We start from the raw sequence: 26,270 nt of genomic DNA on the forward strand, positions 1-26,270 counted from the left end.
ACCCTTCTGCTGAACAAGGGGTGGTGGCACTCCTCCGTTCATAGAGTGACCAGATTCCACACAGAGGTTTTATTCAACTCAATTGTATTGAATTGAGGAGGCCACAAGGCTCCAGTACCAGCAAACATTTGGAGGAGAAGTGGGATCCCAGGATTGGGGCATGGTGCCCCGGATGGGATGGGGTCGTCTGGTAACCTTATCTGGGCTCACCTCTACCACCTTGTGCTGGTCTTTTGAGGAGATGACCGCCCCTCCCTCACCAAAGGGACATTGGCATTCGTCCAGTGCTATGCACCATAACCAAACATCACCAAGAGAAAGACTCGTGCTGGAAAAAGGAAGGGTTTATTGAATACACTCTGCAAGACTGCGACTCAAACACATGGTTACCTGTTTGCGTAAAATGCACCTCACTGATGCAGCGAGATGAGGTTTTTTGGGGTGTTTCACTGATGGAGGGGACACAGTTGGTTGGATCAGTGGTTTGACAGCGCCCCGCCCCCAAAACAAGGCACCCCAGAAGACGTGGTCCATCCACGAGCCCATGGCTACTACAGCCCAGCTTCCACTCCTGCTGTTTTTCATTTCATATAATTTATTTCAGCCACAATAAAAACATTTTTTTTTTAAGTCCCAGGTCCTCATTCGTCGTCGGAGAAGTGCAGATCTTCCACGATATCGTCATCCCCCGCCGAGAGCGCCCGCAGGTCCGACGGCGAGATGGGCTTGGCTGGCACCTGCCGTGCTGCCCCCGCCTGCTGCTCCCCTGTGGGCGGAAGACGACAGAGAAATTCTGCTTTATCAGGAAGGAACACGCCGGCGAGGGCGGCTCATCACTAATTAATCACGGCGCTCATTAATTTATTGTTGCCGCTGCAGTTTCCCGATAGCGAGGGGAGGAGAGGTGGCGGCGGGGGACTTGGAGACAGGCGCTGCCTGTGGGGTTATAGCCCTCGTAAATTACAATCAGACCCGATTAGTGGTACCCAGAGAACCCCACCCCTCACAATTAGTGGCGGGCTCTGACCTTTCACATGGGAAACAGGGAGGATGCTGGGGCATGCTCTGCTTTGGAAGGGCATTCACGCATAACATAAAAGCAGACCCTGAAAACGGCGATACTCCTCCCGCCACCAACAGATAGACCACTGGCTTGGGAGGCAGGGACCCACGGCAGCAAGCGAGGTTACCTTTGGCAAGGGACAGTGGTGCACACGTAAACCCCTACACTCAAAGCGATAACCACGACACCTCAAAAGCACAAGCGTGTACATTACATGCATCGTGGGACCTGCATAACGGCCACGTGGTGAGCACTACTTCATCTGTGGCTATGTATGCTGTTCTACCCTCTTGCAGACACGTGCGGGACATCACTCGGGTCCTGCAGAGAAGTCTCTGCACCACTCGCTGGATAATCTACAACACCCCTCAGCAGGGTCAGGCAGGGGCATCGAACTGTCTCGGGCATCAACGAAAAAGTGACCCACCGTTGCAGATGGGAAGTCATTCCTTTTGTGACGCTGTTTCAATAGTACCCAAGGGGGGTGGGGGGGTTAATAAAATCTGGTGCAAATTGTACATTTTAAATATGATTTATTCAGCAACACTGGTCAGAACTATCAATCCCAAAACACTGGCCCACACAAGCATTTTGCGTTTTTTGGTTCGGCCATGGGCCTATTGACCTATAAGCCAGTCTGAGACTGCCCCTCACCCCTAAAGGGAAAGATGGGGCAGGTCTTGCACCTCCTGCAGAGCAATTCTGGCACCACTCACCCGCAACTGGTTAATCTAGGACACCACTCACTCTCACAGGGAAATGCAGGCCTGCCCACCATCCTCCAAAGACCTTACACCTGCGGAGAAATCCGACACGGACCCCATCTCCACATGAGAGCCCAGGGGCCATTTATGGCATAGAGATTAATTAGAGACGCTACTCTTAACTCGACGAGACAGCAGGGACAAACTCTAGAGTCTAGACTCCTCCAATGTGAAGAAATCTGGACGAGGCCTCACACCTTCAACATGGAAATGAGTGTCGCCGCAGTCCCTTAGAGAAAAACAGGGGGCCCTTGCGCCTGCATAAAATTCTAGGGTAGAGCTCTCACCGGAACACACACCGTGGACAGACCTTTCGCAGCGTATACACCTGTGCCACTCCTCTCACCCAGGCAGAGACATCAGGGACACTGTCTAAATACAGGAAACCAGAAGTATTTGTGTCATGCCTTGGAAAGCAACAGTACACGACTGGAGCGAAGCCAGAGACAGAAAGGCCGCCCACAAACCGGAAACCGAAAGCAAATAAACTCGAGACCTCGGACAAAACAATTAACCAGGACCCCTTCAAGAGAGGCGAAGGCGGCCTCTCTCAAGCTACAAGCAAACCGGGGACACGAAGCAGTGCAGAGAGATCAAGGACGGGCGACTGGCCTCCACCCCTCCCTGGAAGGGAGATGCTGGAAGCGCGTGGGGAGGGTGAATCATTGCCTCTCCGAGGCGCAGCGATGCCTCATCCGGGCCCTCCATCAGGCTGCCATGATTAATGAGCGTGTGCACGCCTCGGGGCCCGTGCGTCCTGTCCCCAGAGCGCCAAGCTCATTACAGGCCAGCTGCGCAGTCAGGGTCCGCCGCACCTGAGCGCTCGTGCAGGCTGCCGCCATGTGCCAGGGGGTACCGGTGCCCGCCACAGACACGTCCGAGACGCTTCACGGACGGGCCCAAGGCTGGCTCGAAGGGCCAGAGGTGCCACTACAGCGAACATGGGCCTAGCGAAGGAAGGGGCGTGCAGGCGGCATCCAAAGCAAATATTATGCACCGGTCACATCCCTGCCAACGGCCATGCGGAAGACGTCCCATATACACCCAGGTCGGCACACGTACGGTCAGGTGTACCAGTGCGGCCACTAAGCTCCCAGCATCGGACACCAAAGTCCGGCCCACTGAGGAGGGGGCCTCAGGTAGTTATATGGCAGACCTGATGTCAAGAAGGGACGAAACACGTTGAACAAAACTCACTCAGGCATCACCCAAAGACAGACTTTGATGAAAAAGGGTTAACGGGCAGGCACCTCAGGGAACACCAGCCAATACCATTTCACTGCTTTTCAGGCGACAGCGGGAGAGCAATCCTATTTGAATGGGGCTGCCAGGGGCCCGGCCCCATACCCCCAACCTCAACCTAGCAATGTGACTGGCATCCATGTGACTTCTGCCATTCGGGAAGGTCCTAGTGCCACTAGGCCAGTCACCATCACTGGGGCAGAACCCACAGCAAAGGTCAGACACCCATGCTTCTGGGACAGATCCCAACTGCACGCAGACAGACAACCACCACAATCCTTTCCTATCCTCACTTTACCCACCACTGGCAAGCTCAGCGCCTCTATGCACAGCCCGAGTCATTCCATCAGCTAGAGTCAGATCAAGGCTCCATGCCCATCTTTAAGTCACACTAGTCTAACCCAGAAGGGGGGGCTAAACGAGTCTTCAACTGCCACGGAGAAACGAAATGGTCATTACTAAGTCTATTTTGGTGTTGGATAAAGTGCTAAAAACCCACCATGCACATCCATTCACGGGACACGGCTGCATATCACATCCTCCATCGTGGTCCTGGAGTGGACCATTCCCCAGAGGCGCAGGCCCAATACTTGACCTCGCTACAGAATGCCAGCCAAAACAGCAATCTTTTTTGTGATGGCTTGGGGACAGTCTACTATGTCAGGAGCGTGACCAGGCAGGCTTGCCAGGGGAGTTTGCTTATTTTCAAAGGGAACAAGCAGAGCTGAGAAAGGCCACTCTAGCCAAGTATTTCTAATGATGCGTCCCTATACAGTGTATTAAAGTGAAAAGAGGGCAGTTTTCAGAGGTTAAACTAGGGCTAACCAAGAGTGGCAGGACCGGGCAACAAACTGGATCTGGTCTGGAAATCCCCAACCTTAACTAGCAAGGATGACTGATCACACCGGCAGGGTACCAAGATATCTTGATCGGGCTGGGGAGGTCACAGGATGGTGGACACCTACCAAAGAACCCTCTGTGGAAAGTTCCCCTGTTTGAATGTATTCTTACCATCAGAGTCGGAGCCGCCCGACAAAGAGCCCTCCTCATCGTCAACCTCATATTGGCCTTCCTCCTCATCCTCGCTGCTCATGTCGGACAGATCTTCCGAACTGCTGCTGCCATCTGATTTTCGGGATGTTTTGCCCTTGGATTTACCTGGGAACAAAACATAGTCATGTGGATTCCAAGCTCAGCAGGTGAATACAGAGTACAGACGCAACAGACCCAGAGTGGCAGGGGAACCCATAGAGATGGGCCTCTTGGTAGTGCAACTAGGTTAACTCAATTTGGGGTGTAAGGGAAAACAGGATGTTAAAATATGTTACAACACAACCAATTTCAGGCAACACAAATAGGAGTCTTCTACCTGCTACCATAAACCAGTCCCTTTCACATGTGCAGCATTAAAACACTATAGCTGTTTAGCAAGCATAGGTTTTATAACTGCAGCTATAAGGTTTGTATTTTTTATATGCGTTTATATAGGGCAAACCTAGCTAGGAAGCAACAGATCACTGTACAAGCAATTTGGGGTTATCAGAGGTCAATTAAGGGGAGGTTATAGTAGCCTGGAGATTCCATTGCATAGGGGGTAGACACCCAGGCGTGGGCAGGTCCAAGTGACCCCTAGCTATTCCCTAAAGAACAGGGGTCTTTAGTTCCTTCCTGAAGCGCAGGAGCGTTGCAGCAGTCCCGATTGTTAGCGGGATGATGTTCCAGTACTCTCAAACACCATAAGAGAAAGCCAGTTTCATGGTTCTCTTTGCGTGCCAATTTAGTCTCCGGCCTCGCAATGGTCTGGCTCATAGAGGAGCATGTCCCACCTTAGCATGCAAGTTTTGTAGCTATAGGCTGGTGTTCAGCAGTAGTTGGCTTATATGTGATGCACCCATTTTATGAACAATATCTTGGCTGGGATTGGTAACCAGTGTAAATTACTTTGGAGGGGGGGATGATCACATTTCTTAATCCCGTTATGAAGAATGCAGCAGCGTACTGAACTGCAATTGGGGAAGCCAGGTGTGTAGCTGTGACACTGGGGAGGAGGGCGTTCCCTTCATCTAGATGTGATATAACCAGCTGTGGTCAGTCTACCAGCAACAAAAAGTCTTCTGCGCTTAGGACGACGGATTCATCCCCAACTGTGTTCCCCTCACTTTTTCACAATCCTTTTAGTTCTGATGAAATGCTGCCCTGGCATAAAAAGAACCTGCATTATATCCAATGGAAAAGGCGCAAAATCCAAGTGATGGAGCACACTTTAATGGGCCGTGTTTAGATGGAAATTCAACCTGTAACAGCTGAGAGGAATTTCACGTCTCTTGATATGCCGTGTTTCTCTGGTGAGCACGAAGACCTATGACAGTTCAATGGGACGCCTTTAGATGGGAAGTCCTCCAGCTGAGCTAATACGAATTTCACATCTCCTCCAGTGAGCACAGATGCCAAATGACAGATCACAGTGGAATTTCCTCACGAGAGGGTTCCTCTGAAAGAAGGCATGAGTGGATTGGATGTCTGTCCTGTTTGATGTGCCCCTTTCAGTGGTCGCGGTGATCCTGTACTTTTTAAAATTATCTTTTACAACTCCTATACTTTTATTTTAAAAAGAAACTGTTCCGGAATGGTTTGGTTTTAAAATCAATGTGTAGGAAGAAGTTGAAACTTGCACTCAGTGCTCTGCACTGAACGTACCCTTAAACAGCAGGTGCAAGTGTGTGGGGTAGTGTATTATGTGTGGGAAGGGACGTGGTGATGGGGTTTTTGGGGAGTGGGTGCAGGCCAGCAGGGAACATAGTTCCACTACTTCTATTCGTACACTTCGACCACTGGTCCCTTTCTAATGTAAATAAAGCTGACCCTTGACTTCAAATGTGGGATCTATTTGAAGTAGCTAGGAGCAGCTTTTCCTGTTTTGCAAAGAGGAAGAATGGTTTTCTTTCAATGTTGGACTGTCAACAAACTAATTAGGAGTTGGTACCAGTGCTCTGCTCGTGGTCATCTGACTCACAGGAGATTAGACAGTAAATCCAATCGCTGGAGCCCAGCCCCTCCAGAAAAGGGATGCTCCGTTGTTAAAAAAAAAAAAAATCCCCCTATTCCCAACATGGCTGAATTTCTGCTCTGGATACGAAGAGCTGTCCTTGCAATGGCATCTGGAGCAGGCTCTAAAAGAATAAGCCCGTGAGCCTCTCGTATCTGTGCAAGGTACCGACTTGTAGAGCTCCTACCCTGGGGGCTGTGTGCATCTGGAGCACCTTTAAGCAGACGTCTCGCCCTGGCGGCTGTTGCCTAAAACGTGCCATCGTGAGAATCACCGAGCCACAAAGGAAGCGGTCTTTGCGGGGAAGAAAGCCCTGCTGTCAGGGTGGGATACTGGCAGGTGAACATTTCAGGCTAAGCAGCACCTGGGACAGTTCCAGGCTGCCTGGAAGCTCACATTGGGCATCAGAGTCCTTCTGGAGACCGAGAAGCTGAACCATTCTCAATCTGATGTGCATCTTGAGAAGCCCCTTGCAGCAGGGAGCCCATTAGGGCTCCATTCGAGTACACACTTCTGGACACACGGTCTTGGGTGTTGCAGTATCAATGTGGAAATTAGGATGCATATATATGAATCCTAAGGACAATCAAAGGGTTAATCGCAACTTTACGTAGGAAACCTATTTTGCCATTCTCTTCAGATGGTTAACGTGTAATTGTGCAATATTTCTTTGAATGGACGTTCTACATTTAAAATATCTCGCTAAAACTATTTAAATTATGAGACTACATAGACACCTTAACCAATTCCAGTGCATATCCTTAATGCAGCCTTGATGCCAATAGATAAATCAGTTTTGCAAACCCATTCTTTGACTATGGGGCAAGAGGTGTGTAACCTGTGGCCTTAGGGAGATGTGCCAATTTTCAACCTTTCTCAATCTCCTAGAAGCTTGGAGACCTACAGCCCCTTCATCTGTTACAGGACTCGTGGCCACTTCCAACTGCGAGAGAGAGTATCTCTCACCTCCAGTTCTAGGGGGGCATTGGGCATTTCCCAGAAACAATGCTGTTTCTGACTCTACTTCTGCAACAGTAAACAAGGAAGCCCTCCGCCTGCTACAGCAAAAGCCGGGGAATCTGTGACTGCTACTGCAAAGGCCTGGAGTCCCTTTGAATACGGCATGCTGGAAGGAGTCTGCCCCCGCCTGCTGCAGACAGCTTGGCATAGCTCCCCGAGCCCACTGCTAGCTGAGCCACCCACTCCCCTGTCCCTCAGAGGGGACTCAATAAACATACCCTACCGCCCAACCCATCTCCCCCAACTCAGCCTCCCACCCCACCTCACGACCCTCCTCCAGGCTCAAAACCGCCAGTCACCTCTCAGCCAACATTAGAAATCTCAGGGGAGCAGGTCCCTGGCCATTAGTTTGACTTTTAATACCAGTCTGTCAGAAAGCAGCAGTGTCAGGGGGAGTTAATCACAGTAATGTCTAAAGTATTAGGCGAGGGTATGTGGTTAGAGAAAAGCGGGAATGAAGAGATATGGAAGATTAGACGAGGGGAGAGACAGCAAACAGATACAGGGCTGGCGAGAGGGAATGGGGGAGGACTAAGATATGACAAGTGGAGGGAGGAATAGAGGAAGCATGGATAGAAATAGAGGGGAGAGAAAGACATGCAGATCTGTGGAGAGGAGATACACTCATAGCAAAGGGGAGCGAGAGGAGGCCGAGAGGGATTGCTGCGAGAACGGGGACAGCAAGAAAATATGCATTTGTATGGACTAGAAAGGTGTCTTTTCGAACATTAATAACGCACTACAAAGCACTACAAGTATCAGAGGCAATCCATGGCTACGTGCCTTTACAAAAGATTGAGGCTAATTGAGAGTAACCTGGTTGATGAGGTGGTAGGGTAATGAGACATGAACCGAGGAGAAAGACAAGATAATAGATATAGCTTAAACAGTAAGGCCTAGCGTCACAGCGAATGGTAACATACATATTCCAAGCAGAACATATGTGCAGTGTCTGGGGGGTGGGAGAGGGGAGAGAGCGGTGGTTGGATAGCGGGGAGTGACAGGAAGGGCTCCTTTACTGGCCATTGAGTCAAGCTCGAGTCTGATAAGGAGCTGCTCTACTGATAGGATGACTGATGTCCAGAAGAGGGAAGATGTTGCAGTGAAGGGGTGGCGGGAATGTAGGGAGGAGTGGTAGCGAAAGGTGGTGCACAGGGGTGGGAATAGAAAGATTAAGGCATCAGGCAAATTGTAAGGAACGACAGTGAGATGCAGTCTCCAAAGTTTAGGGTGTGGGAGAGCAAGACCACATACTTCTTTGTAGACGTGCAATAGGAATTTAAAGAGCATTTCCTCATGGAGAGACATCCAGCATTGCTACGGTTTTAGGAGGCAAGCTTGTTGAAGGTGCGTGTGGCGAAGTGGAGGGCTTTGTTAAGGGGCGAGAAAGCAGAGGGGGAAACAGAGGGAGACTCGATGAGTAATCAAGTTTGCAGAACACGAAAATAGAGATGAGTTTTATAAGTAAACAAAACAAAGGTTCTTGCATTTGGATGCAGTAAAAATAAAATTCTGTTGGTATATAGACAACCACATAATATAAGTGTTTAAATATGTTTTTATTTTATTGATCATTTGTAAGACGCTTTATACAACAGAATTGTGTTGCAAAGCGCAGTCACATTAACAGAGGAAGAAACTGGAAAGATAATCAGATGTGCGTTGGCTACTAAAAATAGCTCACTGAAGAGTATAAAAAGGGAACGTTTCCGCAACAGTGCTCTATGGTGCCGACACTTGGAGGGTTGCCACATTTTGGAGTAAAAACGACTGAGGAATTATACCATCCACACAGGGAGAGTGCACTCGCCTGGGCTTTTTTGATTTTTTGATATATGAAAATGTATAATGGGAGACCAAACTGAGAAATTAGAGTAGCCATTCCGCACCCATTTCATCTGCTTCTTCCTGCAGCAACCATATAGTCACATGTATTCTGGGAAGACACAGCCTACAGGTGCTGTCTTCCACGGTCATTCACATGAAATGTGACAGCCCTAGGTACATTAAAGAATTCCAAGATGGGGGGGGGGGGGCACACCTTCCTCCAGCCATGAGCAGCCTAATTAAAATATCAAAGGCTCCATAGATCTGCATCCCTTTGTTCTTGGGCTGGTGGTAGTGCATACTAATGAGATATAATTGAGGGGCTTGTTTGCCAAAGAGACAACAGGAAGGCAGGACTAACACCCCTTTGGTGTGCAATGCGTCAACTTGAAGCTAGTTCCCACCCCCTCTGTATGAAAGGCAGTGAAATGCATGTCTGGGTCCACTATTTACCGTAGGCAAACCCCTGCAGAGCTGACCCCTTTCAGAGGGGAGAAGTATGTGGTTTGGGGAGACAGGAAGTCTGCTCACAGAAAATACTTCAAGGGAAAACCTGTGCTTTAATCAAGAGTCACAGAGGGCTCTGTTAACCAGAGAGACACTGATCTACAACAGACAGGAAAATGGGTGGAACTTAGGTACATGTTGTCACCCCCTAAATTCCTTCGATTACATGGGCCTCTATGATGTGTCAATTGTCAACCATGTTCCAATGAAGAGTCCCCAGTGATGGCATAAGATTGCGTAGTAGCATAATTACAGCACCTACTTTCAGTTTTAGCTTGTGAGGAGGCATTCATCCTACAGTGTTTGACTCTTTAGAGACTGAAACGTTGAGCCAGTAATTAACTGTTCATTGACACTGGAACCTCTGTGTCCTGTGTGAAGAGAAATAGGGTGGAAAGAACTAACTTTGTTAAAATGATAGCTGTTGAATTGGAAGGGCACACAGAGGTGCACTTTGCCATCTGGACAGCAGAGGGCAACTTAACACTGATAAATTGCATCAGCTGAGTACAGAAACAAATCTAAGCATATATATATATAGATATATATAGGCTAGAATGGCCTACATTGTTACAGCCAGTCGTGATATTCCTCTTTCCGTGGCAAGGAATTTCTTTCCTAGCTGGGAGTTGCGATATGGTAACACCGGCATATATTGGTGCAGCCTGCATGGACATGTATGGGGAGGGCCAGCATGAAAAGGGTTCTTATACTGGCATTATGTTGTCAGCAAAAGCATCATGAAAACGCATTGGAAAACGCTCCTGTGCACTGTTGGGGACTTACATCTATTGTGCTTTTTCATGTGCTTCATCCAAAACAGGAGTTTAAACTGGGCCGCTTTTTACCCAATTTCGCAAATAAAGTGTGCTGTAAAATGCACCATTTTAACCCATTATTTAAAAAAAATTCTTGGGGTGGGCAAACCACCCTAACCACCTGTTGGTTGGTTCGGGCTTCCTTACTATGCTCAGTGACTCCCACATATTTGGAGCAAATATTTATGCCCCTTCAAATCAAAAACTTACCAGCCACCACTCCGCATTGCAGTGTTCCTGTGAAAAATGGGTTGATACTTTGCCCATTTGGCATTTAGATAATGCACAAAGCAAGGGGGTTTACTAAATTGTCCATGATTGCATACACAAATTAATTTCTTTTCTTGTTAATTTCTAGTTAAAATGCCAATAAGCTTCTCCATATATCAAAAGGTATAACTACCAAACCACTCTGTACAGCGGCGTTTGCATGCTCCACTATTTGACCAAACTGACTGGCCTAACTTGATTACAAATGCATCATTTACCACCATTTCCCAACTATTTCTTGGACAATAGCCCTAGAGTACACTGAAAATCCTATGTGTTTTGACTAGAGTGAATGGTCTTTTGCGATTACAAATGTGCTCCATTTGCCACTTGCACTCCTCAACCTGATCTCAAATTCTGTTAATAACTATTGCTGAAATTTGCTTGGTTTAGATTTGCACCTCGAATTACTATTAAATTGCTGCACATCAACATGTTCTATTTGTAAAATTCCATTTACAATCATTAAAATTTGGGTTGCAATAATTTTGCCACAAATCGAAAGACATTATGTTCCATCATGGCACCGCTTTTGCTCACCATTTCATTCGATAAGCAAATATTGCTCATTGTCTTCAAAAGGTTGTGGACCCCCGGATTAAAGGGATCAAGGGAGATGGCTAATAAGAAAATGGTAACTAAATTGCAAAATAAAAACATTGAAGAGTGCTACAAGAATGGGGAGAGGTAATTTTAGAGAAAGGGTGCATGCTAAGAGGATATTTAAAAAAAAAGATTCTACCTATTGGAGCACTTGGAAACAGGAGAAGGCATAAAGCAATTTATAAAGTAATATCAACTCAATGATGTAAATTTCAGGACTGTTTTCAACAAAATGTTCATTTGTAAATAAAGTTCAAAGAACGAGCTGATGGGTTGAGCTAAGTAGGTTAAAAGGTAGGTCGGCAGAATAATGCATAGTGTGAGATGGTCACCTGCCGATCCATGAGAAGATGTTACAAATTGCGATTTGCCATGGATACGTTTTAACAAAAATATACGGATTGTTGATCGAGAAAAATTGTGAAATGTTGAGAGGGAGTGGTTTAAAAGAGTAAGATGCAAAGCGAAAGGGGGAGATATTTGGGAAACAAGGCGAAGGCAGATGGAGATTAGAGGACAAGCGGGAGTGAGAGAAAGATGGGAAGAGAAGCAAAGCGGGAGGGGAGCTGGAGGGCGAAGAAGTTTGGGAGAGCCGAGGGCGAGAAAGTAAGAGCTGCAGAGAGAAAGCAAGTGGAGTGGTGGTGGAGAGCTGAAAGCAGGGTACAGCAAGTCATTGATAAGTTAAAAAGTTTCAAAGAGGTCTACCTTTGGCACATGTAAAGTGACAGCCTTCATTTTGAGAAGCCTGGTACCTGCACAGGGAAAAGATAATTCTATGGAGGATATTAAGTGGTGGCCTCTGGATATAGCCTATTTCAACAAGTGGTCAAAATAGTTAATTTATACAACAAGGAACACCTCAGGATGCATTGTCTTTGCTTGCACATACAAGAGCCTAAACAGCAGGACGAGTGGTTAGACTTTTCAAATAATGGTTACATTTATTTACAGATTAATAGGATTATCTATCTATGAAAAAGAACTAGTATAGACACAGGCATATGTGATGTCCATGTTGACCTATAATACTCCATAGTTATTTCTGGATAAGAACTGGACGTATAACTTATTCAATTTGTCACAGTTTTGGTTTCACTTGCCTCCATATGTGTGCTTTGACGGTATTATGCAAGATACGTGCGATGTACAAATTACTTGTAAGGAAGATGGCAAACAACATTAATACACGAGTATTTTTTTGGATGTAGAAAAGCTACATATAATTTTTTAAGCTCACGTGGCTGCCATTTGGATTCTGATATACAACAAAATCAAGGCAACTGAACATGGTTATAACGCGGCATAGTGAAGCTAGATTATTTCTATTATTGATCAAAATGTTTAATACTATGCATTATTTGGGCCTTTTTAGGTCAGTCTTGATATGGGCAAAAAAATCCTTTGCAGCATAAATATATTTTTAAAAACATTTTTTTTTATTTATTGCATCAATTAGTTACCAAAGGAAACTTTAAATGCATTATGAAGGTAAGAAAAAAGAATTAAAAAAAGAAAAAAATACACAATTACATCAATTATATATATAGGGGAGAAAACAGTATAGCTAAAGTAAAATAACTAAATGTCCAGAATTGAAAGAATTTCTCTCATGAAGTTCAACAAAGCCAAGGTCATAGATATTTTTTCCCCCCTTCTCGGGATTAACCACCTGTCCTGCAAGGTTAAAGTACTTAAATTTGAAAGGTGCAACCCCAACCATTTCTCTCTGGGCTTAGTTAAGGTAACAGTTCATCACTAGATGCTGTAAGGTTTCAGCCTCTTGCCCACGACCTCGACACAGCAAACTGGGTTTTTCCTCTTTTTTGTTTCTTCTCCCTAGGACTTCTCTTGTGTGGAAGAGGTTTAGTCTGAATTTTAAGAACCGCTGCCTTTCCGTATTTGAGGGAAATTTATCCAAGTACGGGTGAACGGTGCCTCTGCAGTAGTGCTCGTCCATACCTTGGGTTATTGATGGCAAAACACTAAGCCTGTCCAAGGTGGCTGTCCAATCCCAGTCCAAGAGTTTCCTCTTTACCATGAGCGGATTTGACATAAGATTGTCTAGTTTTAGTGCTATGGTATTCAGAATTTCTAAGCAGATTATTTGCCACTTGGTTAGGATCGGAATCAGTTTTCTTTTGATTGCTTCATTAATTGCCACAAATCCACTTCTTTCCTGGGGGTGCAGACATTTGCCAAGGAGTGTCAAGGATTTCCAGACCATAGATATGTAAAGGGAGGATAGGCCCAGTTCCTTACGCACACTTTCCATTGGAATTGATGTCGGTAAGCCCAATACTCTTTTCCAGAATATGCCCTCCAACAGTTTCCAAACGTCTGAATTGATGAAGAAATTCGCCTCCGCTGCGTAAGTGAGAATTGGCACAACTTCAATTTGTAGAAGTCTATCAGAGGACGAAGGGAAAAAGAACAGTATCGTCGCTTGATTAACAATGCTTGTGAAGCTAAGTTCGTAACTTTACTTCTAAGCCTGCCGATACCTGGACCGTCTTGGATGCTGTTGTTTAAGGTTACTCCAAGGTATACCATGGACGAAACCTCTGGTACCTCTTCCCCGGATAGGCACCACCTTAGATATTTCATGCCGATGATAGGTCCTAGCCTCAAGATCTTTGATTTTTTCGGATTTATACGGAGGCCGTTTCCTTGTGTGTATAACTCGAGTGCCTTTAGTTGCCGCTGAAGTCCGACGGCCGTCTGGTCTAGCAACAGAAGATCGTCCGCAAATAACAGCCTTCCCACGGTGGTCACCGCGATTTTTGGGGGGAAACACCTCACTGCTTTGAAAGCTTCCTGCATATCGGATATAAAAAAGGCAAAAAACAGCAGGAGCCAACCGACAGCCCTGTTTCAGACCATTCATGGCCACCACATTGTTTGAGAGGTTGCCCTGTCTGTCCAACCTTACTTTGAGGGTTGTCCCCGTGTGCAGTGCTTCCAGAGTTTCTCTCAGGTTGGTCGGACATCCCCATTTCCTCAGTTTATGCCATAGCATTCCGCGGTCAACAGAATCGAATGCCTGTTCCAAGTCTATTGACGCGATATAGATGTTCTTGTATTTCTTGTCCTTAACCATACATTTGATTATATTTATGATTAGCACATTTAAGGATGTTCCAATGCCCTTTCGAAAGCCTGATTGCCAAGGGTCCAAATGGTCTGCCAACCGACTCCAATCATTCAGATGTTTCAAAATTAGTGCTGCAAATATTTTGCCGATGACATCCAAAAGGGCATGTAGTTAGTGGGCACGGACCTGTCTCCCTTCTTAAAGATCGGCACAATTATGGATGTCGTCCAAGATTTAGGTAACTTTTTTAGTCTTATGTTGTTGTACAAAACCAACATAAACGAAGCCCATTTTTCCGGGTCCCTTTTGAGGATGTCGTTAGTAAGTCCATCTGGTCCTGCGGCCCTTGAAGAATTGGACTGTTTAATGAGGTCTAGGATATCTTGTTTTCCAAATTTGAAGTCCGAAGGCTCATTCGATGGTAAGAATGAGGCAGGACCACAGATTTTCCCCATAGAGTAAAGGTTCCGAAAGTGAGTTTCCCAAACTTGAGGCTATTGGGTTTACCATTTTTGAGTCAGAAGGGATGTTTATTTCATTAATCAACTTCCAAATACCAGTGATGTTTTTAGTAGATAGTAGGTGAAGCATCTTCTCACTGTCTTGTTGCATTATTTGATGTTTGTGTTGCTTAAGCCAGTTCCTGTAGGTGTTTCTAGCTTTAGTATACAGGACTAGGTCAGTTGGTGCACTGGTTTTAACATATAACCTCCTGGCTTTTTTACCAGTTTTTTTTTGTCACTACTTGATGATCATAGTAGTGCCGCTTGCATTGGTGAATTTCCTTGGCGACTACTTTTGGGCGAAAGATCTTCAGTGTTTCAGCATATTCTGTCAAATTGGGACCTTGGTCCTTGATTAAGGAATCCAGCCCCAGGGCCATCTCTTTTCTTCCCATACGTAGTCTATTGCCCCCAGGAGTTAACTCAAGAAACTGGTTTGGTAGATGTTTGCCTGGTGCAGACGAGAACTTGTTCCAGGCCTCAGATTTAAGTTCCAGAATATTATGATCACTCTGGATCGTGGGGATCACTTACAACGATATTAATTTGCCAAAGAGGTTTTCTTATGCAAAAATATAGTCCAATGTGCTTGTTTGGGCAGCCCGTTTCCATGTGGGGGTGGCCGGTTTGTCGCCCACCAAGTTCCCGTTTACCATGTGTATGTTCCTGGCTATTAGTTCCTTCTCCATGGCCACGCCTCTCGTTATATTTGAGGCGTTCAGAGGCAGGAACTCTATTTTCCCCTGCTTCTTGTCGTAACATTCCATGTTAAAGTCACCACATAGCAGAATTTCGAGTGACGGGCATTCAATCCTAGCGTCGTCTATGGCTTCCAGTAGAACTTCCATGAGATTGTCCTCATCTCGGGCTATCAGGCCCAAGTATACGTTGCATATGAGCAACTGCCAATCTGGAATAAGTAAAGCTGGTTCAGACATAGATGAAATCCTAGTGAGTTGGATCCAAGGGTTTCTGTTTAGAGAAGAGAGCACTTTTATGCCACTAGTGCGCTTTACCCCCAACAGTAAACCCGAACTCGGTCTACCTTTCGTGCCCTTTATTGCGGGGTTTAAGTATAGCTCGAACCTGTCCAGAAGAGGTAGGTCACACAACCAGGTTTCTTGCAAGCAAAATAGATCATAGGAGTACAGGTGTGTTGCTGAATTGCCAAGTAAATGCACATAACCCCTTGTATTCCAACTCATGATCTTTATCCCTTTTGATTTGGAGTTGGAGTGGGCACTCGTAGATAGGTGTTGGCGTTATGACTTAGCAGATAGAGCCCCTGCCAGCCAACTCCATTCGTCTTGACTGTTCACCAAGTTTAGTCCTGCTTTTTCTGATTGAATATGCACTTGGTCTCCTCTACTGTCAACCTCTCGGGTCCCTCTACCACTATTTCCTACTTTCATCAGATGTTCCTTATAGGGTTTGGTAGTGGTAATTCGGTGGTTATGTAGTAGATATTTCGAGTCCTTTGGAACTACACGGTCGGATCTGTTTTCCTCCTCCAACTCCCTAAGCACAAAATCACCCACGTACGACTGTTTTTCTTCTGTGACTGAGCTAAATAAGAAGATCACTGATTGAACATCTAATTTCTTTCTGAATGGTTTCATCTTCTTTTGCTTTAGATTACGATCTGACCTATCAAAAGCAGGGAGATACTCTAATGAAGCACTATGAAGGAGCAAAGTTAAAGTTCACAAATATATGGTAAGTTGTTCTATCTGGTCCTTGATACCATTGTGTTCCAAATTCTCATGTATGTTTTTACTTATTACATTTTCAGATCAGGTATAAGAAATAACTGAGAAGAGATACAATGAATCACTGGGAAATAACCACAGAAGAATAAGTGTAGGATCCCATGGTTGCCAAATATACAAACAATGGAGAATTATAGCAAAGAACAAATTACTTGCCCCAGGTGATGTTACTTCTACTGGATTTTCCTCTGACAGATAACTCATCTTAGCTCTAACCATATCCTGCTTTGCAGTCTTAGAAAATGTTTCGACAGCAGAGGGCGATGAGCGGCATCGAGACGATGTCCGTTGACTGTTACCAGTCCCGCATCTGGATGTGATTTCAATGTTAGAATAAATAGCGTGGACTGCGCCGGTTGCCTACGTTCTTAGTTTTTCTCTCCTTCTACACAGCCGATTTAAGGATTATATAACTCGCATGGGCACTGAAAATTCAGCCACAGCAAGAGGGTAGGCGGGGAGGGGGATGAGGAATCCGTGGGAGGAAAATCCAGAAGCAAGAACATAACCAGTGGTAAGTAATATGTTCTTCTAATGGATTGTGTCCTCCCTCTTAGACTCCCATGCCAGTTTTGTAGATGAGGTGGGAGAAGTGGATTTTTGTATAATGTTCTAATTGATAATATGCAGAATCGCTCTTCCCAATCGAGCGTCCCGGCCCAACTGTGTGGCCAAGCAATCCTTTGAGAACGTATAGAATGAGGACAACGTTGCAGCATTGCAAATAGCCTGCAATGGAACATCTCTTTGGAGAGCCAAAGTAGTTGCCACTGTTCTGGTAGAATGGGCTCTTAGGTTTTCAAGGACATCTTTTCCGGTAATGGAGTAGCACTCAAATGCATAGGGTCATCCAACGCAATAAAGTTTGGTCACGGCTGGCCTAGCCTAAGGTCGGTATAACCAATAAATAGTTGGTAATCTGGTCTAACATTTGGCACGCTAGACATGTAGAAATTAAGATCCCTTTTCAGTTCAAGCCTGTGTAACCTCTTCATCCCTAGAAGGGTGAAGTGGATGAAAGGCTGTTTAAGTTATGTCAGATGGAATTCAGACAGCACCATGGAATGGAAGGAGGGATGAACCCTCAAAATGGTCTCCTCCTTGGAGAATATAGTAAATGGTGGTTTGCATAATAAAGCTTGCAGCTCACTCTGCAAGAAGTAGTGAGGGCTACCAAAAATATACTTTTCAAGGTCCATAACCTGAGTGGACAAGAATGGAGAGGTTCAAATGAAGATCCCATTAAAAAAAGTTAGTACCAAGTTCAAATCTCAGGACAGAACCAGAAAAGGGACCGGTGGCACTATTTGTCGGCCCTTTGAGAAATTGCATGCCAATCCACATCTTAAAGTAAGAGCCTTGTTCTGGCATGTGTTTAAAAATGGATAACGCAGCCAGGTATACCTTGACAGTAGCCACCTGTAGCCCCTGATGGGCTAGGCGCACCAAAAAAGAAAGCACTGCAGATGTATTGCGAGTGAAAGGATCAATATCTGTAGCTAAACACCAGCTGCAAAATGTGTTCCAACAGCAGCGGTATAGTGCTTTTGTGTTACTTGTCTCCTGGCCAAAAGCAATACATCCATCACGTCTTCCGGGAGGTCCCAATCTTTAGATCTTAACCCCACAGAAACCAAGCGTGAATGTTCAGAGTTCCGATTCCTGGGTGAAGGAGACAGCCTCCTTCTTGGAGAGTAGGTCCACTCTCTGGGGATGTCAAATGAAGGGCAGATGGACATGTCTAGATCCAGGTAGCATATCCTACTGGCCCAATCTGGAGCTACCACCTCCTGATGACATGAGGAATGACAGCCTGGTGGGAACGCGTACAGGAGTGGAAATTCCCAGTCCACTATGAACGCATCCCCTAGAGCACCTCTGAGCAAATTCCCTGCAACTGAACAAGCCACATTCCCTGTTGATACGGTACGCTAACAGATCCACTTGAGGGGGTTCCACAGATATGCGCCCAGATACCAGAGGGTTAGATGTGCTATACAAATAAACAGAGGGCAAAGATCTCTGGAAAGACTTCCCGAGCCAACTCCAACTCATGGGAGATTGTGCTCTGCCTGCTCAGAGCGTCTGCGGTCGTATTCTCTTCTCCGGCTAGTTGATCCTCTTTCATAGTGCCCAAAACCAGAGCTGCATTGCCTCCCTACACAGTGGTAGGGACCCTACACCGCCTCTTGTTGAGGTAATGCATGGCCACTCTGTTCTGTCATAATCAAGATGTTCTTCCCCTGTATGGAAGGCAAAAAGGCCATCAGAGGCAGTCTGATTGCCCTCAGCTCCAACAGGTTTATGTGTAGTCTTGATTCTGATGGGGGATCAAAGTCTGCTGATCGTGAGATTGCTCATGTGAGCTCCCCATCCCGTGAGGGAAGCACCCTTGACTACAGTCATCACTGTGCAGGGTTGATAAAAATGTTCCCCTATCACCACATTCTCCTTGCAGGCCCACCACAGGAGATCTTGTGTGACCTTGCTCAGGACCTGAAGGAGGTAGGTCATCCTGCCTGAGAATTGTGACCGTTGGCATCACAGGGCCCACTGGAGGGACCTCATCCTTAGGCAGGCTTCTGGCACCAGAAAAATGCAACATGTCATAAGTCCCTGCAAACTCAGAAGGTCGAATGCGCGTTTCCGAAATCTTGTTACCATCTGCAAGATATGTTGAGCACTCAACTCGGGATGTGAAGCCTTCCCCGGGGAAGACTCCAGGACCGCTCCAATGAATTGCGGATTCTAAGAATGTGTCTTGGGACTTCTTGAAGTTGCGGAAGAAGCCCAGTTTGTGGAGGCTCCACAGCCTGACCGGGAGAACAAGCTCTGACCAGCCAATCGTTTCGGTAGGGAAAGATGTGAATGCCTCCCCTCCTTAGATCTCTGCCACCACTGCCATCAACATTTGGCGATGACCCTCAGGGCCGAGGTGAGCCCGAAATGCAGTACTCGAAAATGATAGTACCTGAGGTTAGCCATTGGCAGTTTACGCTGTCTGATTGGGATGTATAGGCACATCAAAATAAGCATCCTGACATTCTCATGACACCATCGAGTCCTGGATTTTAAGGGCCTGGAGGATCTACGAAAAAGTGACCATCTTGAATTGGTCTTTCCTGAGTAATTTGTTCAAGCGTCTCATGTCCAAGAGGAGTCGCGGTCCTCAGTCTTTCATGGGAACCAGAAAATAGGCGTAGTACCAACCCTGGTATTGTTCCGCTAAAAGTACCGGTTTCCACTGCACCTTTCTCCAACTGGGAGGGAATATCCTGTAGAATGAGCGGATCTGGTTCCTGAAGAGAGGGGGACAATCTGAGTGCCTTTGTAGAAAAGGGAGATCGTACCCTTAGGACACTGTATAGTGCCCATGGCATTTTTGCAGATGCTGGGTCAACCTGCCCCCAACCCCCCCAAATCGGGGTCCTGTGAGAAAAGAGCTCAGAGGTTTTGGGGCTGTGACAGGGCAGTGAGGAGGTGGCTGCCTGAGCAGTTGTTCCTCCATGGCCTTTGGGGACACGCAAGAACCTCTTTTGTCCTCTTTGGGTAGCGTGACCACCCTTCGAATAAAAGAGGAGTAATACCAAAAAGAAAGTCCTCTCAAAGCCTGCATTTGCGGGTGTCGTTGCAGCTGACGAATGGCTGCCCCTAAAGATTTCACAGCAGCCTTGGAAGGTTGTAGCTTTTCCAAGCCTTCGCCTGCCTTTGGTCCAAAAAGGTTGGACCCATCTAGGGGCATGTCCAGGAGCCTTGGTTGGATATCCGGGGGAAACCCCAGACTTGCGTAACCAGGCAAATGTCCTCATCACTGCACTCGAGCCCATAAAGTGGCCGACACTAACGCATCAAGGCCTGACTGAAGGGACTGGCAGGAAGCCTCCTTCCATCACTGATGAGATTGTTAAAAACATCTCCTGTTCGGGAATGTTGTCTGCCGCCTGGGAAACGACATTCCATAGTGAGTATGTGTATTTCGCCAGACCACAAGATGCACTGATGGTTTTCAATGCCATGCAGAGAATGCCCGTTTAGCTAGTGCATTGTTTTTCTTATCGTCCCCATCTGGTGGAATGGTCGGATATGCCGTGGCCTTTGAGGTGCAAGTAGCCGCCTGCACCACAAAACATTCTGGTGAAGGGTGCCTGGAAAAGAACACTGTCAACAAAGGAAGGTCTGTACTTTTTCACCAACTCCTTGTTCACAGTAGGAGTGTTGTTGGGATTGTGCTAATTTGGTGCTGTGGTAAGGGCAGCACAGGCTCCTTAGGAGGACCTCCATCCAAAATGTTAGTGAGGTCACCCTGGGCAATCCTTAGCCGGACGTCCCCAACCCAAATACTCAATCACCCTATTCATGACCTTTGATATAGGCCGCATTAGGGTGAGAGTGTGCCTGGGGTATGAAATTCCACCTTAGGAGAGGTATCCAGATCACTGGCTACTTTTAGACATGTGGCTAGATCTTCAAGCTGGGATTGGTCTGAGACCAACTCTTCTGGTACATTTGGCGTTCCAAAACATTCATACCCGAAGGGTATGATGTCATCTTCCTCTAAGAAGGACCCAAAGGATCCAAAGAAATCATATTTTGATTTCGGTTTTAAACTGGAAGTTGTCTCTGAGGTCAACGTCAAGGGCCCCTTGGACTCCTTTGGGGGAAGAAGTCACAGCAGCTTTTTGCTTCAAAAAAGTCTCTGTGGTTGACACTTCACTAAGCGACATCCCTCAGGATCTTGTGCACACGGGTCGAAGCCTAACTGGATTCCCTGCTGGTCTTGGAAGACTTGGTGGGTTCAACAGCTTTTTTAGGCTCTTTCAAGGTATCAGAAAGGGCCGCCTTCAATCAGACCCCCATTCCCTTTTCTCAGAACTTTTCCTATTCGGCCGCAGATACGGCCTTATCAGGAAAACATGCTGGACGCTTGTTGGGGCGAAGAGTAGTTGGAAGATTAATGGCTGCACAGTTTCTTCAACGACTAAGAGGAAGAGTGACGGTAATGGCGAGACCGTTTCTTGGGCCTTTCTGGAGAATTGTCTCAGAAGACTTGCTCTACAAAGGTATGAAAGATGGAGACTGGGAAACCGACCGACATTAGGGTGAGCTTCCATCTTCTCTCCTTCAAGACACTGCTGGTCATCGATTGGCAGGAGCCGCACTCTATGTTCTTTGCCGAAGCACCAGACACAAATCCTGTGCTGATCAGTGACAGAGTGCACCCAAGCACTATTTACCACACTACTCTCTCCACTGATCTGGACTGCGGTCCCGGAGGCCGTTCAACCCACAGTGCTTTGGAATCATACAGTAAAAGGCACTATACAAATGCTCAATATCATAGCATATTACAATCACAGACCGCACATCTCTTGAAGGCGGTCTTCGGCATAGACATGTCGATTTTATAGAAAAGTAAAGACGTTGGTCGAGAGATTCACTGAGGCAAGTCGAACTGTTCTGAGAGCGTGCTGTGCATGAGGAAATACAGAACTGAGGCAACGGACGCAGTGCGTGCTATTTGTAGTGTCAACGTCACGTCTGGATGCAGGAATGGTAACCATCGAGTGACATCGGCTTGATGCCACACAGCGCCCTCTACTGTCAAAACATTTTCCGAGACTGCAAAGCAGCATATGGCTAAATCTAAGACGAGAAATCTGTGGGAGGATAATTAGAAATACGTGCTTTTTGAATTGAGATACTCTTATGAGCAAGGCATTGACATTTTGTATGCGCCAAAATGTATCTTAATACAGTGTTATTTGCTGTTTGCACGTTATTGTGTCATTTGAGGTTATGTTGACCAGGTATTTTTTATTCATAGTTTAAATGAAGCTCTGTGATTTAATTAAATGTAGAATTTTTGCAGTTTTTTCGTTATTTCTTTTGGATATGCATTTACTATTGATGAGATTTCTACAATTCAATCAAATAGGGTGTGTGCTCAGTTGTGCTTTTTTCATTATTTCAATTTAAGTATTTAATAGTGATGAAATTCATTATATTTTTTTCTTCTTTTATATGACATGTATATTTAGAGAAGTTAATCAGATACTACAGATTCTAATCAGATATTATTCGAGTGTTTTTTTCAGTTTCTGAATTGCCTTGAGATTAAATTGAGGTTAGCCTAACACATAACTGCCATAAATAATGGAAGTGCTACGGAGCTATAAAATGCTTATAGTGGGGTAGATGTACGTTTAAGACTATCTGGGAATAGGTGCATACCATCAAGCCCCGACTTGCAGCTTCACACTTTGGAAAAATCCTAGAGAAGCAATGCAGGAATGGGACTAATAATGGCAGATCATCTTCAGGTGCAGGTTTATTAGCCTCTGCAAAGTAGAAAAAAGACAAGCAGCCAGCTGGGTATCTGGAACCCTGAATGACCACTGTAAAAAAAAAAAAAGCTATTGAGCACATTAGGCCTGGGTCATTTACAGAATGGAGGTGTTTTACTCACGGATCGAATTACTATAGAATTGAACCAGACAGCAATGTATTTAGGAACTGAACCAGAGAGCTTTTTTTTTTTAACAATATGTACCACCCGCGTCAATGTTAAGTGAGACAAAAGTTTGCAGGGCTTATTGTTTGGGGCAGGCAACCTTGCCTAAACCACTTGCTTCGGATGATGTCATGCCCAGCACACTTTGGCTGCGCTCCCTTCCCAGAGCAGCTGCGAATTTTGCATCCCACAAAGTACTGAGGGCCCGAATCTCAAGTTGGCGCAGTGAAAGTGCTAAAGAGCACGAATCACTGCGCCAAATCTGGACGCCCAGGTTCCACCACTATTCTCAAGCGGGCCTGGGCGTCCTCGTAGTGCACAACAGTGCATCACCTTCGTTGCGCCTGTTTTTTGGTGCAACAGCGCAATGGAGAAATCTCTGCAGCACTTTCGATAAAATAACATTCGTTATTTAACGAAAGTGCTGCCAAGAAGTTATATATTTTTATATATATAATATATTTACTTTTTTTTAATGTACTCTCCCACCCATCCCCACCCCCCAAAACCCTATAATTGGCCACCCACCTGCACTGCGACCGGCTTCCTGTGGCAGCACTCCACAATACCAGCACCAAAATGGTACCGTATATGTGCGCCACTTTAGTGCACATTTAAAAGTGGAGTGCCACAAGAATACCTGTCTTAAGTGGCAGGTAACTAATGTGGCGGTTGCTAGGTTGGTTTCCCACCCTAGCAACCGCCACATATATTCCAAAAGCGGCGCATTCATACCGCCTGTTAAGTTCCGCCCTGCGTCCCGCTACGCGGTGACGCAGGGCGTCCTAAATAAAAGCCCCGCCCCCGCGTTCGGGAGGCAGTTCCGGGGCCGACCAGCAACCTGTGTGGGTGTGCCATTATTTCGGCTCCCGCCGGAGCTGCGCACCAGGCCGCGCGGCCTACTAGCATTCTGCCAGCCCCCGCGCGCGCAGGCCGAGGGCTGACAATCTAACAATGGCGACGAGGCGAGATGAACTCCACGACAGGCTCGGTGCTTTGAAGGCACCCTAACGCCACACAGCCATCGCGGCGAAATTTTTGGACACCCGGTGGGGGTGCAATCACACACGTGACCCCCCACCCCAAAAAAAAAAAAAAAAAAAAAAAAAAAAAATGTTTTCTCCTCCTCTATTCATGCTCTCTGCCACCAGGACCAAAGCCTTTCCCTCTGGACACTGGAGAACCAGGTGGCATCTGACATCCAACGCCAGAGGGCAGCAACACAGTGTGAAGGGAGCGCCAGGCCCTGATCTGTAACACGGCGCCTGGGTACGGCAGCACCTCCAAGGTAGGCCCAACGTCGCGGCGTTGGTGGCCGTCGGAAGAACGTACGACAACACGGATCAGGTCCACGCCAACATGGCGGCCGGCACATCCACGCCTGGGCCCTCCACGCCGTCCAGAATTGCGGCAAACCTGTCCATGACGCCACCTCCACCTCGCACACAAGGTACTTCGTCGACACTGGTCCAGCCGTTCGACCCATTCACGGATCCATCATCATGCGGACCCAGATGGCAGCTGTGGATTCAGAAGTTCGAGATGGCGATGGAGTGCAAAGAGATCACGGCGCCCAGGAAACTGAAGGCCCACCTACTACTCAGCGTGGGTGACGAGGTACTGCGCATCTTCAATTCCCTGAACGTTGATGATGGCCAGGATGGATACCGAAGCGCGAAAGATGCCCTCACCGATCATTTTCTCCCTCAACTAAACCCAGACTATGAGACGTTTCTCTTCTGCACCACCTTACAGGCAGCGGAGGAAACCCTTGATGTGTACCACACCCGTCTGAGAAAGTTAGCCATGTCCTGCGAATTCACGAACGTGGAGAGGGAGATCAGGAGGCAAATCATCAACGGGATACATTCGGAAAAATTAAGGCGCCTGATACTTAGCGAAAAGGGTATTCCCCTACAGCGGATCCTTGAACTAGGACGTCAGAGGGAACTGGCACACACCAGAGCGGCCAACATGGAGGCCACGCTACACAGGCTGCAACCTGCTCTCAACACAGCTATGGTGGCCCGAATCACCAACAAACAATCCTCGAGAGACGACCACAGTGGCGGGTACGGCCAAAACAGGTGGCAACCGCGCATTCCGGGACCCACAGAGTGTGGCTGGTGCGGTGGCCCACGACATGGCCGTCGCAACTGTCCTGCTCAAGGCACCACATGTGGAGCATGTGGCCGGAAGGACCATTACGCGAAGGTATGCCGATCAGCGGACACCCCCATACAGCCCCTGCAAAACCAGCCGGAGAAGGTCGCGACCAAGAAAAATAAGCAAGCCAGTGCCAGAAGGGTCGCAGTGGCCAGCTCTTCCACGGAGGATGAAGGGGATGATGTCTCGGCGATGCAGCAGGACCCCTCCAAGGACATCGAGAGAAAAGGAAGGAAGGTATACCTGGTGTCTGCACTGTGCCAAGGCCGAGGACCTCGAAGAAAAGCCGTCCGAAGGCACAAATGCATGGTCACCATCCAAAACCAGTGCATTCTCATGACCATCGACACAGGCGCTTCGGTGAACGTCATGCCCGAAAGCATCTTCCTGACTCTAAGTCCTCCACCAGAGCTGAAAAGCACAGACACTCTGTTGTATGCATACGGCTGTCGAAAGCCCTTGCCGGTGATTGGCAGGTTCCGCACCACGCTGGAACACGGAAAAAACAGACTATGGTCCAAGGTCTATGTCGTGAAGGCAGGTGTTCCGCCTTCGGTAGAATGCGCCGCCTTGAGGATAGGTCTCAAGTACCAACGCTTTTAACGAGCTTATCGTTACTTGACACCCACTTGAGAATCGGGCATGGGGGGGCCAGTGTGGGAGTGTAGCAGTGTCTGCTAAATGGCATGAGGCGCTATGGGTGTGCTTGTCACAGAGGGTGCAGTACGCCTGGTGAACACGGGTTACATGGGTAGGGTGGTAAGCACACGTGCCATGTCAACTCATTCAGACTAAGCCAGGCTGCCCTGTGGCTCCTGGTCCAGAGATGCGTGCATGCACGGGTAATGACCGCAGGCAGATTGCGTCTGCCCATAGACTCAGTGTCGAGTCCTGCCACTGGTCGGATCTACAGTAAAATGCAAGCACAGCCAAGTCCTCCTAGACTTCCAATTCACTGTCTTTTCTGTTGCGCTATACACAAATGCAGACAAATGCTGCACACTGGTCGCCAGGTCCATCTAATTGGGACATTTTTCTTCCAGCAACAATGGGAGCACTCAGTTTCTAGT

At 47.0% G+C, this 26,270-nt stretch overlaps 1 protein-coding gene across 4 annotated transcripts in view; it reads right to left on the reverse strand.

The window, feature by feature from the left end:
* Positions 1-329: 329 nt before the first annotated feature.
* NOC2L (NOC2 like nucleolar associated transcriptional repressor) overlaps positions 330-26,270 on the reverse strand; it is a 516,885-nt gene continuing 490,944 nt past the window's right edge. For 3 of the 4 annotated variants that reach the window (XM_069610057.1, XM_069610058.1, XM_069610060.1), the window contains 2 exons: positions 4,081-4,227; positions 330-766 (listed from right to left, as the gene is read on the reverse strand). In XM_069610057.1, the coding sequence (XP_069466158.1) occupies positions 642-766; positions 4,081-4,227 (272 nt within the window). In that variant the 3' untranslated portion in view covers positions 330-641. The remainder of the gene's footprint in view (positions 767-4,080; positions 4,228-26,270) is intronic. The other variant, XM_069610059.1, reaches the window with a different exon arrangement.

Source organism: Ambystoma mexicanum, chromosome 8 (genome assembly GCF_040938575.1).
Source record: "Ambystoma mexicanum isolate Mex_15411 chromosome 8, UKY_AmexF1_1, whole genome shotgun sequence".
NCBI classification, from domain to species: Eukaryota; Metazoa; Chordata; class Amphibia; order Caudata; family Ambystomatidae; genus Ambystoma; species Ambystoma mexicanum.